Source organism: Herpailurus yagouaroundi, unplaced genomic scaffold (assembly GCF_014898765.1).
Source record: "Herpailurus yagouaroundi ecotype Mexico unplaced genomic scaffold, PumYag 184, whole genome shotgun sequence".
NCBI classification, from domain to species: Eukaryota; Metazoa; Chordata; class Mammalia; order Carnivora; family Felidae; genus Herpailurus; species Herpailurus yagouaroundi.
Window position 1 is genome coordinate 34116115 of NW_024412415.1, and position 17099 is coordinate 34133213.

Sequence of the window (17099 nt, forward strand, 5' to 3'; positions counted from 1 at the left end):
GTAGCTATAAGATGGGGGCGGGGAGAGAATGAATCCCACGACACACATTTTAGTAAAAGCTTCCATTTCGTGAGTGTTCCTCTGTGATGTGAGTAAGCTCCCTCGTAAGTGTCATCTCGTCAGGTGCTTGCAACAAGCCCGTGAGGGGGTAGGGTTGTCGGCCCTGTGTCACACGCGAGGATTCGGAGGGGCGCAGAGGTTACCTCACCTGCCGGGGTCACATGATCATGAAGGGCAGAGGCAGGATTCGAACCCAGGGTGTCCAGGTCAGAAACTGCATGTGAAATCCCCTCTCCCAGGGTCGGCGGTTTACTCCCAAGGCTGGGGTTCCTGTTTGCGGGGGGACGTAAGTTGCTGTCCCTTGTTTTTTTCCCTCCTTTTCCTGGAGCTTGTCTTCCTTCTCTACCCTGCGCCCGCCATGCGCTTGTCTGATGTAGGACAGGGTCAGGAAAGGGGACGCGTGCTGCCGTGGCTTGAGAGCAGTCGGAGCCCGTCGCTGGAGGCTGTGGGGCTTCTCTGCCTCTTATTCTGGAGCAGGGATCCTCGTGCTTGGCATTCCTGAGGGCTAGACACGACACAGCAGCCAGGGGGACAGCAGGTGACAGGTGATGGCACCAGCCTGTGGCGACAGGAAGAACCTGGCTGAGTGGGGAGATGGGCGCGGGCTGAGCAGAGAGGCAGATTGCGTTTGGTGGAGCAGAGGGCAGGCTTGTGGGCTGGGACTGGGGGGTCTGGGGACCAGACTCCATTCTCGCCAGAGAGCGTGAAGAGGGGCAGGACCGTCAGGAAGGGCTGAGAGGGGCCAAATGCCTCCACTGCCTCACTGGCTGCACCGGGACGGCCACTCCACCAACCCTGGCGCCCTGACTCTGCACCCCACCTTTGTGGGGACCTCTGGCCTCGCCCTGCAGCCCTGGGGGCACCGAGGGAGGGCCCCGCCCCCCCCCCAACTGATACCCAGCGGTACCCAAGCGGGGTCCTGCCCTGCCACCCTGCCTCGACAGCCCCCTGGCCCGGGACTCCCTCGCCTGAGCCCCAGTTCAGGGCTCTGGTTTTGTGTGGACATTCTTCTCGCTCCTCTCACGTCCTCCCAGCGTCCAGCCTATCATCTGTGCTGCCAGAGTCCCCACACCCTGGGCTGCCGGCCCCGAGCCAGCAGAGGCCCCATCGCGTTCTGTCCAGGAGGACCTACCTGCCTTTGCCACGGTCAGCACCGCCTATTTTAACGTTGGCTTCCTCTTGGGACTGGAGGCGGGTCGGGGTGTTGCTGAACGAGGGGGAAAGGCCACGTTTACTCGGTTTCCCCAGGCCAGCGTCCCTGCGTGTGGTACCGAGTATTCCGGAAGTCTCTCAAAGTCATTAAAGACTTCACCAAACCAAGGGCTTTGGCACAGCACGCACCCGGGGCAGCTGACATCGGCTCCTTCACAGCCGTGCTCGCCCCCCGGAGCCTGGGCTGGGGGCCCTCCATGCCCCCACGTCTGCCCACCCTGGTTGCTGCTGGACTTCTAAAAGGCCCTTTGGCAGTTCGACAACTTGCCTCCCAGAGGGCCTTCCCAGCCCAATACCTCCTCCCTGGCTTCTTTGGACACCGTTGCCCCTCACGATGCGGCCCCAGGAGATGGTTTCCCCTGAGACCCTTTCTCCTCGAAGGCAGAGTCACTCCCGTCGGGCTGGGAGAAGTGGAAGAGGCCCGTCGGGGGGGAGCCACTGGCCTCCGGAGGAGGTTGTACAAAAAGACTTCTCTTCTGCGGACGACCTGCCCTCAGTAATTTGTCATGTGCGTGCACGTGTGTCATTCACGGAAACCGTTTTCGGTCCAACGTCTTCCCCCTTTCCTTCCCCGCTTTAGGTTTCTTGAAGTCCAGAGGCCCGGGCTCTGCAAGATGCTTCGCGTCCTTGCCTTTGCTTATCCCTACACCTGGGACTCCCTTCCCATCTTCTACAGGGTAAGGGCCCGGCTCCGTCTTTTCTCTGCCTGTTGGCAACACCAGGGAATCTATTGTTTCCTGAGCTCCTGGGGCTCGGAGCGCCATGCTGGTCGCTGCGAGGGACGGACGTGGGAGCCACGACCCAGGGGCTCCCTTAGTAGTTAGGACACAGCAGGAGAATGAAGGCCCTGGCAAACCACAGGGGATGCATCAATGGCCAGCACTGACTGGGGGCTCAGACGCAGTCGTGGAGGGCTGGGAAGGGAGGGCAGCCTGGGGTTTAGTGCGGCGACCAGGAAAGCAGGCTCTGGAGGCAAATCTCTAATACGTACTCGCTGTAAGACTTTGGGCCAGTTAGGTACCATCTCTGTGCCTTGATGTCCCCCTCTGTAAAATGGGCATGGTAATAACACCTGCTTTCATCAGACTGCGGGGAAGATTACATGAGATCGCTGGCTCGTGGCAAGTGGCCAATAAATGCATTTATTCTGTATTATCATCAACCGACATACTAGCAGCGAAGGAGAAAGGATAAATGAAGGTCGTAAGATAGATGGGAATTGGAGAACATGAAGGAAGGGGGTGTAGGAGGGACACAAGAAAGGGGAGAGGCACTCACAAATCGGATGGACCTGAGTTCAAATCCCAGCGCGCACTGGCTCTGTGACCTTAGGGAATGCACCTGATCTCTCTGAGCCTCAGTTTCCTCATCTGTTAATGAGGCTGACATCCTCTCCCGCACAGAGGGGTAGAGGGGTTTAATCAAATCAGCAGATGCCCGCCCGAGGGCCTGCACCCAGTGAGTGGAGTTTCCCTCCCAGGGGCAGCTTGAAGTTTGATGCGCAAGTCAGGGACCGAAGGGGAGGGCCAGAGCCGGTGCCACCTGTGTGAGCCTGGGATGGGCGGGGGGGGAGACCCAGAGGCGTGGGTGCGGCCCATTCCCCTGACTCCTTCCTCCACGACACAGAACACCCATAGGAAACCAGAGCAGAGCAAGCCGTTCCCACATGCCACCAAATCGCATAGCACAGGTCTGCGTTATTAGGAGCACCAGCTGAGTCAGACACGGGGCGGAGGAGGGGCCGGGAGGTCTGATCGCCAGCGGGGAGGTTGACGAGCACCGGTTCTGGAATCAGCCTGCCTGGATCCACAGCCTGACTTCACTGCTGATTAGTGGTCTGCAAGTCACCCTCTGGCCCAGCTTCCTCATCGGCGAAGTGGGATGTTTTGGTAGTTGTTGAGGCTGTGATGAAATTGTGCAAATAAAAGGCTGGCTTAGTGCCCTAGGTAAGTGATGGCTGCTGTCATTATAACGGTAATACAAAAACTATACTTAGCTCTCAAACAGGATAATGGCTGTAATTAACACGTTTTGATGACTCAGAAAGGCCTTCCAGGGATTTCTAGGCTTTAAAGCCTTAATTAGGAGCTTGAAATCCGGGGATGCGCTGGTGAGAAGTGAGTTCAAGGGTGACTAGACCACTTTTTACTATACTTACATTTTACCCCCAAAAGAGTAGCAAATAGATCTAGTAGGATTTTTCTTTTCCTTTTCCTCGATTTCTTTCCTTTTCTTCCGTAATTAACTCAAAAGGCTTTATGGACGTTTGGAGGATTAAAATACAGCTGCCCTGCGGGGAGAAAAAATAAAATAAAATACAGTTGCCTTGGGTCTCTCAAAAGATCACAGTCAGAATTATGGGGGAGCCTGGGTGGCTCAGTTGGTTAAGCATCTGACTTCGGCTCAGGTCATAACCTCGTGGTTTGTGAGTTCGAGCCCCGGTTCGGGCTCTGTGCTGACAGCTCAGAGCCTGGGAGCCTGCTTCGGATTCTGGGTCTCTCTCTCTCTCTCTGCCCCTCCCCTATTTGCGCTCTCTCTCTCACACAAAAATGAATAAGCATTAAAAAAAATATTAAGGGGCACCTCGGTGCCACAGTCAGTTAAGCGTCCGTCCGACTCTTGATTTCGGCCCAGGTCATAATCTCGCAGTTTGTGACTTTGAGCCCCGCGTTGGGCTCTGTGCTAACAGTGCGGAGCCTGCTTGGGATTCTCTTTCTCCCTTTCTCTCTGCCCCTCCCCTGCACACACTCTCTCTCTCTCTCTCTCTCTCAATAAACCTAAAAAAATTTTTTTTGATATTAAAAAAAAAAAAGGAATAGGAATTCTGCTCCCACGGTCCCTGAGAGTTCCCCTTCCAAGCCACAGACCAAGGAGGTGAGGGCCTTGGCCCGTGGGGCCCGCCCGCACGCGTGTGCAGAGATGGCTTCGGGTGAGGAGAAGGAAGGGGGCCTCCTCTCGAGACCTGATGTTCCTCTGAATCCCTGCAGCTGTTCCTGCTTTCGGGGGACGGTGCGCAGAATGAAGCCGCCTTGTGCCACCAGAGGCACACGGCCATGACCCTCCTGGCCTCTTTCTTCTACTCCGCACACCTGCCAGAGCGCCTGGCGCCTGGCCGCTTCGACTACATCGGTGAGTGCGCGGCGGCCCCGTTGTCTCCCTGCCACCAGGACGCCAGTGCCCGCGGTCTCGAAGGGGAAACGGGCATGGAGAGACGCAACTCCCCAGGGGCTTCTCTGGGAGCAGGCCAGGGGAAGTGAAACCGTCAGGCAGTGGAGGCCAGGATGTACGTAGCCGGCAAATGGCCAGGGAGGATGGGAGGATGGAGAGCAGGCGCATCTAGGATTCTAAGGCATTCCTGTGGGCTACGGGGCCTAGGGAGTCCCGTTATTACCCCAAAGATGAAATCCCAGGATTAAATGGACGTCGAGGGCAGCCCTGGAGAGGAACAAGACAGACCGAGTGCGGATGGCCCCGAGGCTGACAGGTGGCGGGGGCTGTGCCAAGGAGGGGAGCGTGTCTTCGTCTCGTTCAGGTGGCTGCAGTGGGGCCAGGAGTCTTGGTTCTCAGGTGTGGCCCCTGGAGCATCAGCATTTAGCATGATCTGGGAATTCTCAGATTCTCAGGCCCCCGGACATCCTGAACCAGAAGCTCGGGGTGTCTCACTCAGAGGCTGGGTGACTCTCCAGGGGAACCTGAGCTCACCGCCGTTAGAGAAGTGATGTGCTGGAGAGGAGCTGTCAGAGCCAGAGGACTTCTACCTGCTGGGAGAGTGCCTTCCCTCTCTGTCTAGGGAAGTGACAGAGCCTGACACGGGCACTGGCTGGAGGAGGGACCCTTGGGCCACTTCTGGTGACGCTGAGGACTCCTTGAGATGAGAGCTCCCTAGATACACTGTCATGGGGGTTCAAGGGTCAGCCCTTATCCTTAAATGGTGGGCAGGGACCCTGGTTCTCCCCAAGCCCATTTCTCCAGTGATTTTTTTCATCTGCTCCCACCTAAGACATGTGGCCAGATTTGCTTTATTGGCTCTGAAAAGAGCTTCATCTCCTTTACTTCAATTCTGTCCTACCAGAAGGGATGCCAAGGACCAAAATGCTTGGAGGGCAAATTTCAAACAAAAAGGTGAGGGGGCGGGGGAGACGAGAGGGCCACGGAGTTGGAACTTGTCTACAGGAGCCCTGTCCACCTCCCGAGCCCCACCTAGACAAAGTATCGGTGGTTGTAAATGAAGTCCGGGGACTGCAGGAAAAAATAGCCCTGGCCTTGTTTTACCAACTCCCTGGTGTCTTAATAACATTTCATTTATTCACTTTTTTTTTTAAATTTTTTTTTTCAACGTTTATTTATTTTTGGGACAGAGAGAGACAGAGCATGAACGGGGGAGGGGCAGAGAGAGAAGGAGACACAGAATCGGAAACAGGCTCCAGGCTCCGAGCCATCAGCCCAGAGCCTGACGCGGGGCTCGAACTCCCGGACCGCGAGATCGTGACCTGGCTGAAGTCGGACGCTTAACCGACTGCGCCACCCAGGCGCCCCTCATTTATTCACTTTTAATCCCATTCTCTTGGGCCTAGGGGAACAGAACCCAGAGACACCCCTCCATTGGCCGGATATTTGCCAGACAACTGTTAATGACAGGTCATTAACAACGGGTTTGGAAAATGATCCGTCCCACAATAATGGGGTCTGCCAGATGTGGGATTCCCTCTCCGACGTGGGGCAGAGTGCTAACTGGTTAGCGCTGGCCCTGCCCGTAGGAAGTTCCTCCATATTCCTGTCCAGCCAGATTGCGGGAATCTCTCTCTCTCTCTTTTAATGAAAGAGAATCCTTAACTCTTGTGTCGTATGTGTTTGCTAGGACTGCCATAACAAAGAATCCCAGACTGAGTGGCTTAAACAACAGAAATGCATTTTCTCATAATTTTGGAGGCTGAGACCAAGGGGTGGGCTGGGTCCGTCTCTCTCCTGGCTCTCTCCCTGGCTTGCAGACGGCCGTCTTCTCTGTCTCTCCTCATGTGGTCTTTCCTCTGTGTACATTCATGCCCAGGTCCTAACTTCCTCCTCTTAGAAGGGTACCAGTCACAGGGCACCTGGGTGGCTCGGTCAGTTGAGTGTCAGGTCATGATCTTGTGGTTCGTGAGTTCAAGCCCCACATCAGGCTCACTGCTGTCAACGGCACGGAGCCTGCTTGGGATTTTCTCTCTCTCCCTCTCTCTCTCTCTCTCTGCCCCTCCCCCTCTCTCTCTCAAAATAAATATATAAACTTAAAATAATAAAAGATCCTGTCTCCAGATACGGTCACATTCTGAGGTACTGGGCATTGGGACTTCAACATTTGGAAATGGGGGAAGGGAGACACAGCTCAGCCCATGACACATGCGGTCTTTGTTCTCATCGTCTGATTTCTGAGGGTTGTCCCACAAATAGTCCTCGGCCCTGGGCAATGGACTCTTTTTCCCATCACTACCAACTCAGCATGTTCCCGCCCACTACCACCCCCCTCTGCTGGGTCCTCCCCTCTGTGGACACATAGCTGGTGAGCCAAGGTCCTGAAGGTCATCAGGGAGGAAGAGCCCCTGGTCATGTCTGGGATTAACCAGCAGTAAGGAGAGGGCTACCTTGTAACTGGCCAATAGAAAGTCTGGTTGGCTTCTCCGCTGGCCTCAGAATTGGAGCTGATGAGTGCCGGCTCTGAAGAGGTGAACTTTGGGAGAACATGATGCCAGACTTCACGTGAAAAACAGGACTGGTGGACAAGTTGAAAAAATGTACTCGGGCCTTTTAATTTTTCTCACACTGCATTAAAAAAAAAATGTTGGGGCGCCTGGGTGGCTCAGTTGGTTGAGCATCAGAATCTTGGTTTCGGCTCAGGTCACAATTTCATGGTTCGCGATTTCAGGCCCCTTGTAGGGCTCTGTGCTGTCAGTGAGGAACCTGCTTGGGATTCTCTGTCTTCCTCTCTCTCTGCCTTTCCCCTGCTTATGCTGTCTCAAAAATAAATGAACATTTAAAAAACAAATAAATGCATTGAGGCATATTTTACGTATCACATGGTTCCCTGATTTCAAGGATACAATTCAGTGATCTTTTTAGTTAACCCCCCAAATTGAATCCCCATCATCGCAAATGAGTTTTAGAACATGATCATCACCCCAGTAAGATCCCTCCTGCCCATGTCTTATTAATCCTGATTCCTACCCCCTGCCTGAAGAAACCACTAACCTACTTTGTGTCTGTGGATTTGCCTTTCCTGGACATTTGATATAAATGGATTCTGACAATATGTGGTCCCTTGTGTCTAGCTTCTTTACCCAGCATAATGTTTTTAGCCTATACACCATGGAACAGTATCAGCAGTCTATTCCTTTAAAAAAAAAAAAAGTTTATTGATTTTGAGAGAGAGAGAGAGAGAGAGAGAGAGAGAGAGATACAGGAGGGGCAGAGAGAGAGGGAGACAGAGAGAATCCCCAGCAGGCTCTGCCCTGTCAGCGCAGAACCCAATGCGGGGCTCGAACTCACAAACTGAGATCATGACCTGAGTTGAAATCAAGAGTTGGAAGCTTGACCAACTGTGCCACCCAGGGGCCCCTGTTCGTTTTTTGTTGCTGATCCTGGCAGCCTTTTCTGTGTTCACCGTAGGTCACAGTCACCAGCTGTTCCACGTGTGTGTGATCCTGGCCACACACCTGCAGATGGAAGCCATTGTTCTGGACAAGACTCTGAGGAGGGAATGGCTCCTGGCCAACTCCAGGCCCCTGTCTTTCCCTCAGATAGCTGGAGCTGTACTTCTGTGCCTCATCTTCAGCCTCAGCAACATAATTTATTTCTCAGCTGCTCTGTATCGGATTCCCGAGCCAGAATTACATAAAAAAGAAACATGATTCAGACCATAAGCTTTTCATGCCAGATGTCAACATTAAGCTACAACCTCCTAAGCACCATAAGTGCCTAGTGGTACCTGTTTACCAAGGTCTAAAATATTCACGGTGGTTGACGTCTTGGCATTTTTGAGTGCGTTCGTGTCAATAAGGTATTTAACTGGGGAAATGTCTCTCAATGTGCACTTATTCTATAATTGTGATCTTTAAAAGGGGAAGATGGGTTCAAGTAAGTCCTTGTTCAGGCGAATCCTTAATAGTTCATTACGTCTTAAATTTATTTAAAATAAGGCAGTTAGAAGCCTTCCTATTAAGTGGCCGGATGAAGCTTTACTACTCTTGTAGTGTTACCCTTTGAAAACGGACCCTGCTTCATTTGTTGAGTCCCACATGGCACAGCTCCTGCCAAGACCTCCACGGTGGGAGGAGAATGAGCCAGAAAGATCAGCGGGGTGTGTGGAGGGGGTGGAGTAAGAGGAAGCTGGGTCTGTGGGAGCCCTGGGGACTGGGGAGACACTTCAGGATGAAGAGACCTGCTTTGGGGAGGGGGCTTCTTCCTTTCCCCACCTAGTGAAGGGACTGAATGAATGAACAGAAGAGTCCTCTTTCCCACAAGTCTGTTGTGCCTTAAAGTGCCAATTCCCATGTCACGTGGATTTGGATTTTCTCTGAAGGCCACATGGCTGGGTGTCTGTGTTCTGTTCTGTTCTGTTTTCTCGTTGCCGATTCGATGCTGCAAAGTGTTATGCAGTGCAGGTCAAATGTGTGAGGCATGGGAGCCGGCTGAGCTAATTCCAGTTGGCTGTGCTCATCTGTCACTGTGTGAACCAATGGCATGGCTCTATTTGGGGATGCTATCCATTTAATATTGCTTCAGCATTTCAAAGGTGCTGCAAAGTTTAGTGTTCCTGGGCAGAGGATGTCAAAGACCTTGTAAAGGGTTGGTCAACTACAGTGATCCTCAAGCTTTGCTGCGAATCAGACACATTTGGTGAGTTGGCGACCAGTGCGGATTCCCAGGCCAAATCAGGGGATTCTGTGTTAGTAGTTGAAGATGTAGGTCTTTTGGAGGAGATTTGCCCTGAATCTGAGGAAGTCCCCAGGTGATCCTAATGCAGAAGGGCCACAGGCCAAATGGGAAAAATGCTGGCGTCATGAGTTCCAGAAGGCACTGGGCCTCTCAGCTTTGTTGCAGTTGACCTAATTTTCAGCAACTCACCACCTAAGGATGTATCCTCTGCTGTCTACTCTGCACAAGAGTAGCACACTGAGCATTTTCTCATCTGTGGCCTTAGGAGTTAAAGTTTACTATTTCGTGCTGTTTTCAGAGAGTTCAGAAATGCTGATGCAAAGCTGTAGCAGATGCCCATCAACCCCTGATTTGCACTTGCTAATGACTTGAGGGGCTGTCCATCACAAAGCAGGATCCTCTTTGCTGACTCAGGAACACCCTCAAAACTTAGAATACTGCCTCTGTGGTAACTGGCCCAGAAACTTGAATGGCCTCACGAATAGCTCATCGTCCAACCCTCTGAGGACAAGTAAAAATTTATATTGGCTCAGAGTGGTCAAGAAATATGATTTCATTAGTTTTACTGTTTATTTACTTCCTCTGGGGAAAGGTAGACTGATAAAATTATATGGGCTGGTAAATTTTTGGTACATTAATTGCCCGCTGCATGACAAAATTTGGTTTGGGGCGATAATCTGACACTCCTAGTGGAATTTTACTCCAGCAGGGTCTGTGGGCACCCGTTTCGCCTTGCTATAACTTCAATTTTATGCTGCAAAAAGGCACAGAGTTTAAATACCCTATTCTAGCAGGTGCCAAAGACATGAAGCTCTTTAACATCTCTTTTGTTTAGGGAGAGGAAAATGTTTGTTTAGTTCAGAAATAGTTGAAAGTTATAGGTGATTAATTTGAAGGACCTTCAGATTATTTAATTTTGGGTGATGTGACTTTTTCGCCATCCTTAATGATGGGAAAGAAAATGTTACATCAACGAAAGAAGACCGGTGTTTCATAATGTTTTTATACGTTTGGCAAACTCAGTCCCACTGTATACATTTGGACAGTGTTACCAATTAAAATTGGATGACAGTTTGCAATGGGCTGATTTGGAAGCTTCTAGATACAGACAGTGGGTTCAAAAATATTAATTACCATTAGGTATTAAGTGTAATGTGGGTTTGCTTAAGCCAAAGTCAAAAAGGAAAGGCAAAAAGGTTGGCAGTGGGTGAGCTGGAGAGCTCACTGGGAAGGTGTCTTTTCATGTAGCGGCCCTCAGGTTTTTATTGTCTCAATACACCTTGGAAATGTGCCATACTCCCATCGGTAGCAATGCTCGCCACCGCACGATCTCAAAGAGGATTTTGTGGGGGGTGACAAACTCCTAATGGGATGACCCTCTTCTTCCTCCCCCTGCATGAGAAACACTGCCCCCCAAATTTCCCAGATGCCACGGTGGTGATAAAACTTGAATGTACTCGAATGAGGCCGTTTAGCTAACCGCCTTGTCCTTCGCTCATCATAGCTTTGCTTTCCATTGCTCGGTTTCTAGAGAGCAACGAATCTGTCACCGACTGGAATGAGAAGTGGGAGGTTTTAGGAAACCATTTGAGTACAAAGTGACCTGTTTGACCTGCTGCCGTCTTAAAGTGTTTGTTGTGGAGCTCAGCTCACGTGAGAAGTTCTACGGAAGGCAAGGGGCAGTGGATCAGGGTGATCAGATGTGTCGGAGAGACCCTTCATTTGGCTCTGCTGTGTCCCAAATTTGTTTGGCCATGGTACTATATGAAACACCTAGTCACACTGTATAACAACTCTTTATCACATATTAGTTGAATGCCAGCCTCTGATTTTCTGGTCAACAATCCATTGGATGAAAAGGCAAAGACCCATTTCTGAACACAGCTGTTCCTCCAACTTACACTGATGTCTGGTTTTCTTAAACTGTATGGGAGGAAAAAAAATAAACTTTATTATAATAAAGGCCTGTTTCCCACTTGATTTGGTTATGTTTCACCTACCACACTGTAAACATGTTTGTTCATCATAAGAAATTGATTCCTGGGGCGCCTGGGGAGTGCAGTTGGGTGAGCGTCTGATTCTTGATCTCGGCTCAGGTCATGATCTCATGATTTGTGAGTTCAAGCCCTGCATCGGGTTCTGCACTGATGGTGTGGAGCCTGCTTGGGATTCTCTCTCTCTCTCTCTCTCTCTGTCTCTGTCTCTCTGCCCCTCCCCTGCTTGTGTACTCACTGTCTCTCTCTCTCTCTCAAAATAAATATACAAACTTAAAAAATTTAAGAAATAGATTCCTGTACATGTGTACATTGCTAAATCATTCAATGAATGTTTATTTTGTGCCTGGTGTATATGGAATGAACACTCCTGCATGGAGTGAATCTTGTGACTGTCAGTAGGGAAAGATAGATAAATTCAGATAACGGTAAGTGCTATAAAGAAGAGAAGCCTGGTGAAGATATAGAAATGGGTGGGATAGGGCAGGTGAGATTGGATGGCCATTCTGAGAAGTTGACGTTTGACGAGAGCCTTGGTGGGCAGGAAGGGGCCAGCCCTGCCAGTGTGTGGTGGGGTAGGTGTTTCAGGTCAGATGGTGTATGGGCAAAGGCCCCCAGACCAGTAGGCACTTGGTCCTATTGGAAGGATGGAAATCAAGCCACTTATTCCTGAAATGTGTAACTCTAGATAATGTATGGATCACTTGGCTTTCAAAGAATTCTGGGATTTCTCCTGCATGTTCTTCCCAGGAGATTGTCCAAGAGGCTTTCCTATGGGCTCTTGGTACTTGTATGAATGCTTCAACTCTGTAATAAATATATTTCAGGCAAATAGAGAGTCGTTACCCCCATTCTCTTCACTCTGGGCAACAAATTTCTAAAATTGGCTTAATTCATGCCTCCTGTAGAGCATGGAACAACGTACCTCAAAGATAATTTAATCCAGCGTTTCAAAAATGTGTTTGATGATGGGGGCACCTGGGTGGATCAGTTGGCTAAGCCTCGACTCTTGATTTTTGCCTGTCATGATCTCATGGTTCTTGAGTTTCAGCCCTGAATTGGGCTCTACCCTGACAGGGTGGAGCTTGCTTGGGATTCTCTCTCTCTCTCTCTCTCTCTCTCTCTCTGCTCCTCCCCATTTGCACTTGCTCGCTCACTCTCTCAAAATAAACAAATAAATAAATAAATTTTTAAATGTGTTTGATGATGCAAAATGCACATTGTCAGGCCCAAATGGACAGATGCAGCATACCTTGGGAGGGAAAAGTAGTCTTAGAGTTTTACATTTTTATCAAAAGCCCCAAGTAATTAAAAAAAATTTTTTAATGTGTATTTATTGAAAGAGACAGTGTGAGTGGGGGAGGGGCAGAGAGAGAGAGAAAGAGAGAGAGAGAGACTCCAAAGCAGGTTCCAGGCTCTGAGCTGTCAGCACAGAGCCTGACACGGGGCTCAAACTCATGAACTGTGAGATCATAACCTGAGCTGAAGTTGGAAGCTAACCAACTGAACCACCCAGGTGCCCCCCAAGTGCTTTTTAACATAAGGCAGTTTAAGAAAAGACTAGTCCAACCATTCTTTTTTTTTTTTTTTTCCAGATTTGGAAAAACATTGAGTAGTATGAAGAATCCCCAGGTACTGGGGTATCTGGCTGGCTTAGCTGGTAGAGCATGTGACTATCCATCTCGGGATGGTAGTTTCAAGCCCCATGTTGGGTGTAGATATTACTTAAAAATAAAATCTTGGGGCGCCTGGGTGGCGCAGTCGGTTAAGCGTCTGACTTCAGCCAGGTCACGATCTCACGATCCGGGAGTTCGAGCCCCGCGTCGGGCTCTGGGCTGATGGCTCAGAGCCTGGAGCCTGTTTCCGATTCTGTGTCTCCCTCTCTCTGCCCCTCCCCCGTTCATGCTCTGTCTCTCTCTGTCCCAAAAATAAATAAATGTTGAAAAAAAATTAAAAAATAAATAAAAATAAATAAAAATAAAATCTTAAAAAACAATTCCCAGGTACTTTTCATCCTTCCCCCTTTTGATATGTATATAACTCTCATCTCTAACAGAGAGAAACTTGGCTCCCATTATCCACAATATATTATTTGCTCAATCTTAGAACGTACAGAATGTCATTTCAAAATTACTAACCCACGCCGGCAAAAAGGCTTGCTAATTAGAATCCAATATATGTTTCAAGTTCTTTTTGTCTGGAGCCTGAGGGCATATAGTCTCAATAGTCTAAATTACTCGGCTTAGTTATGGCCCCTTTATGTGTATGTTACTCATTTGAAATATGGTTCAGATCATTTGTTTCTTTTTGTATCAATTCTACAACACCCCACCCTCCCCCAGATTGCTGATTTTATTGTCTTTTGAGTATGTAAAACATTAACATCCATTCATTTTCAAATGGCCTGGGGAGAGTCGCATGGCCTGTGGATGTGAGATGATGCAGCCTAAGCTCTTGAGTGTGAACAGCAGGGAGGGTCAGGGAGACAGCTCCTCGCATTGAGCGTTGGGTGTATCACAGTCATCCTGTCCTCATTTTTACCACCTTCCCTCAAACACGCTAGACCTCAGCCCTTTCCGGTCACTGGCTGTTACAAGGTTCCCACAGCTGTTCATGTGGGTGTTTGGGTTAATCATATTGGTTTCCATCCGTGTAGGGTCAGCCTCTCTCCAGTGATTTGCATAGGACCCTCCAGCCCAGTTTGGCAGTGTCTTATAAAGTTATACTTACCGTCAGACCAGCAATCCCACCCAAGGGAAATGAAGATCCCTATCTGCATAAAGACCTTTATGCAAATAATTATACCAGTTTCATTCATAATTGCCTAAAGGTGAAAACGACCTGAACGTCCAACGGGCTAGCGGATGGATGAGCTGTCATGCATTCCTACAGGGGATTTACTACTTAGCAGTAAAAAGGAAACATGGTATCGATACGTGCAACTCAAAAGCGTTGAATCTCCAGAGCATTTTGCCCAGCTAAAGAAGAGACGTTCTGGAACAGTTAAGACTCTAAGGGAGGAAGTCAGAAAAGCGCTTGCCGAGGGCTGGGGGTAGAGGAAGGTGATGGACTACAAAAATGCAGCACAAAGAAAGTTTTGCAGTGATGGTGGCGGTGGTTACAGGATGGTGTGTTTGTTAAATCCATGCACACGGTACAACCAAGAAGGGTGGATTTTGCTGGATACAGAATGTACCTCCATAACCCTGACTTTGGTAGAAGCCTCTGGGTTCTACTCCCTCCCCATCTCTTACCCTTCCCCCTGGTCTGGATCTCTAATTCTAGGGGAAAATGCAAATCTTTTACTGCCTATGGGGAGCCCGTTGGAGGGGAGGGGGGGAGAGGGGAGAGGAAGGCAGGGGAGAGAGAAGAACGTGTTAGGTGTGAGGTGACGGTTTTTATTCTATTTTCTATTTTAAAGCAAACAAGCTAGAGAGCTTTAGTACGGATAGAGGCGAGGGAGAAAGAAGAAAGTGGCCTGAAGAAAAGCTGGGGTGGGGCTTGATGGAACTGGGTCCTCCACTGGGATGGATTCATCCATTCCTCCCAGACAGTTACCAGGGGGCCTCCATGGCGCGGCACTAAGGGTGCAACAGTGCCACCTAGTGAGCCTGTGGGGATAAGCTAGTAGAGGAACAGTGAGCAAACCGGGACGGGCGCTCTGGAGCAAACCAACAGCTTGCTGGCAGGGTGGAGGGGACTGGGGGTACACAGTAGGGATCTAGCATCCAGGGGCAAGTCGTTGGCAGAAGGTCTGCTGAGAACTGAGAATAAGGATGCATAATAAGGCGGGGAGGAGAGCTTGTCAGCGGAGGGAGTGTGTGCAGGGGGTCATAATAAGGGATGGGCTTGGAGAGGAAGAGCCTCAGGGCCCTGTGAGGGTGTCCGGCGCTGGGGAGCTCCTGCAGTGTGACGAGCATTACACAGGGGAGTGACATGACTAGATCTGTGGTTTAGAGGTGAACGGGCTGCAGGTTTGGAAGGCAGCAGCAGGAAAGCCTGTTAGAGTACTGTTGCAGTCATCCAGACAAATGATAGGAGTAGCCAAGGGGATAGAGAACAGCGTTTGAGAGGTGTGAAGGCTCTTTGGTAGGTAGAACTGTCAAGATGTGGTGAGTGGATGTTGGAACAGAAGGAGAGGCAGAAGTCCAAGATGGTACCTGGGACTCTGGCTTGGGTGGCTGGGTAGATGGTGTGTCACCCATCCACTGAGGGGGAGCAGGCTCGGGGTAAGAGATTAGGGCGCCTTAGGTATGAGGTGCCTGTGGGACACCCAAGTGGAGAATGTCTGGAGCTCAGAAGAACAAATGTGATTGGTGTGTGAAGCCGCAGGAGTGGTTGGGAGTGCCTGAGGAGAGTCCTCACTAAGTAGAGACCAGGTCAAAACCCTAAGCTACGACATTTACGCACACACAAAAAAGGAACTCACAAATGAGTTCCGTGAAAGAGGGGCGCTTAGAGAGCTCGGAGAGGAAAATGAAGACATAGTAAGAGAGGAATGAGAAATATTTTCGGTGCTGTTGAGAGGCCAAGAGAAGGGCATGGAAGGGTCAATTAGATTTAGCATCAAGGAGGTGGTGGTCTCAGTGAGAAGAGTTCTAATGGAGAGACTGAGGCCAACGCCAGATTGCAGGGTAACTAAGAAGTAGTCAAATGGCCACGCCTAATTCCTAAATAATACAGGTCCCAACCTGTCCTCTAACAACAAACAAAGCAATAAAAGCATTAGGAAAAACCACCTTTATGTCACATAATATGGGCCAAGGATGTTAAATTTTGTCCATTTAACTGGTGTCTGGTTGAGGAGCTGGGACTAGAGTCCCATGAGAGCACAGATGTAGATGCAGATTTGACAGTCATGAGGTTAGTGACAAATGTTGAAATGGGATAGAATTAGTTCATCTTAGAAAAGAGTGGATGGACATTGCTCCTCAAGAGTGAGGACCAAACTTTATTCATCTCTATAGGCTGTTAAAAATTCACCCAAGGAATCTAAAAGATCAAGTTGGTTTTATTAAGCGATTCATGAATGGGGCAGTATCCCATCTAGCAAGCAGAGAGATGCTCCCAGGAGCCATACAAAATGTAAGGCTTCCATAGGAAGGAGGGTAGGGTAAGGAAGTTACTGGTAAAAGTCAGGATTGTTTCAGGCCAGGTCACCATCCCTAAGCGGGGAGGGCAGGGGTCTTATTTGGAAGGTCATCTCATCTTCCTTTGGTAGGGGGCAAGGGGAGAGGGGAGACGCAGAGGGCCCCTGCGTCAGATTACCTCATTGGTGCGGACCAGAAAGTTCCTGACTGACCGGTTCAGAGTACGTTTATGGGAGGGGTAGAAACTACACTTAGGTGATATTAAGACATTAAGATATTAAGATATTAAGCCCCGGTTTGGTGACCTGGCATAGCATAAGGGACTCCATCTTGGGCCAGTGGTTTTCTTTTTAGCAATGCTCAGGATCAAACATTGTTAAGAATGTGATAAAAGAGAAAATAATTTGATAAGAGAATGTATGTATAAGATAGAGCTGGAGGAACCAGGGAGGGAGAACCCAGGAAACGTGAAGGGGGGAGAGGACGCCAACATGATGTGGTGATATGGAAGCCAGACGCGGAGTCTGGCTGTGCAGGGCACCGCACAATAGGACACTCCTGTGCGGGAACCCCGCTGACCTCTGAATGCACGCTGGACTGGCCCTTCCGCTGGACTTCTTGTACTGTAGTAAAATAAGCCCTCAGTTTCCTCATGGGAAAATGGAAGGGGATGGACTTCATTACATCTGAGCGCAGCCCGGAGACGCAGACAACTCGCGCCTCACTCCCGCGGTCGCCTAGGAGACGAGCGCCACTTCCGGCAGAGCAGTCACTTCCTCTGAGGCCCCGCCCCTTCCCCGCGGGCGGGCGCTGATTGGCCCGTTTGAAATGCGCC

The 17099-nt window shown here is 50.0% G+C and overlaps 2 protein-coding genes across 13 annotated transcripts in view; one reads left to right on the forward strand and one right to left on the reverse strand.

The window, feature by feature from the left end:
* PAQR5 (progestin and adipoQ receptor family member 5) overlaps positions 1-8264 on the forward strand; it is a 40290-nt gene extending 32026 nt beyond the window's left edge. Inside the window, 3 exon segments of the mRNA XM_040493114.1 lie at positions 1853-1949; positions 4260-4401; positions 7912-8264. Coding sequence (XP_040349048.1) covers positions 1853-1949; positions 4260-4401; positions 7912-8153 — 481 coding nt within the window. The 3' untranslated portion in view covers positions 8154-8264.
* LOC121041914 (uncharacterized) overlaps positions 2381-17099 on the reverse strand; it is a 67645-nt gene continuing 52926 nt past the window's right edge. For 6 of the 12 annotated variants that reach the window (XR_005795913.1, XR_005795907.1, XR_005795904.1 and 3 more), the window contains one exon: positions 8818-11103. Coding sequence is in view for 2 of the 12 variants with exons in the window: in XM_040493111.1 (XP_040349045.1) it covers positions 16631-17001 (371 nt within the window). In the remaining 10 variants the exon portion in view is untranslated. Of the gene's footprint in view, positions 3563-7212; positions 7257-8817; positions 11104-15899; positions 17002-17099 lie in introns of those variants that run through there. The other 6 variants (XR_005795906.1, XM_040493112.1, XR_005795910.1 and 3 more) reach the window with 5 other exon arrangements.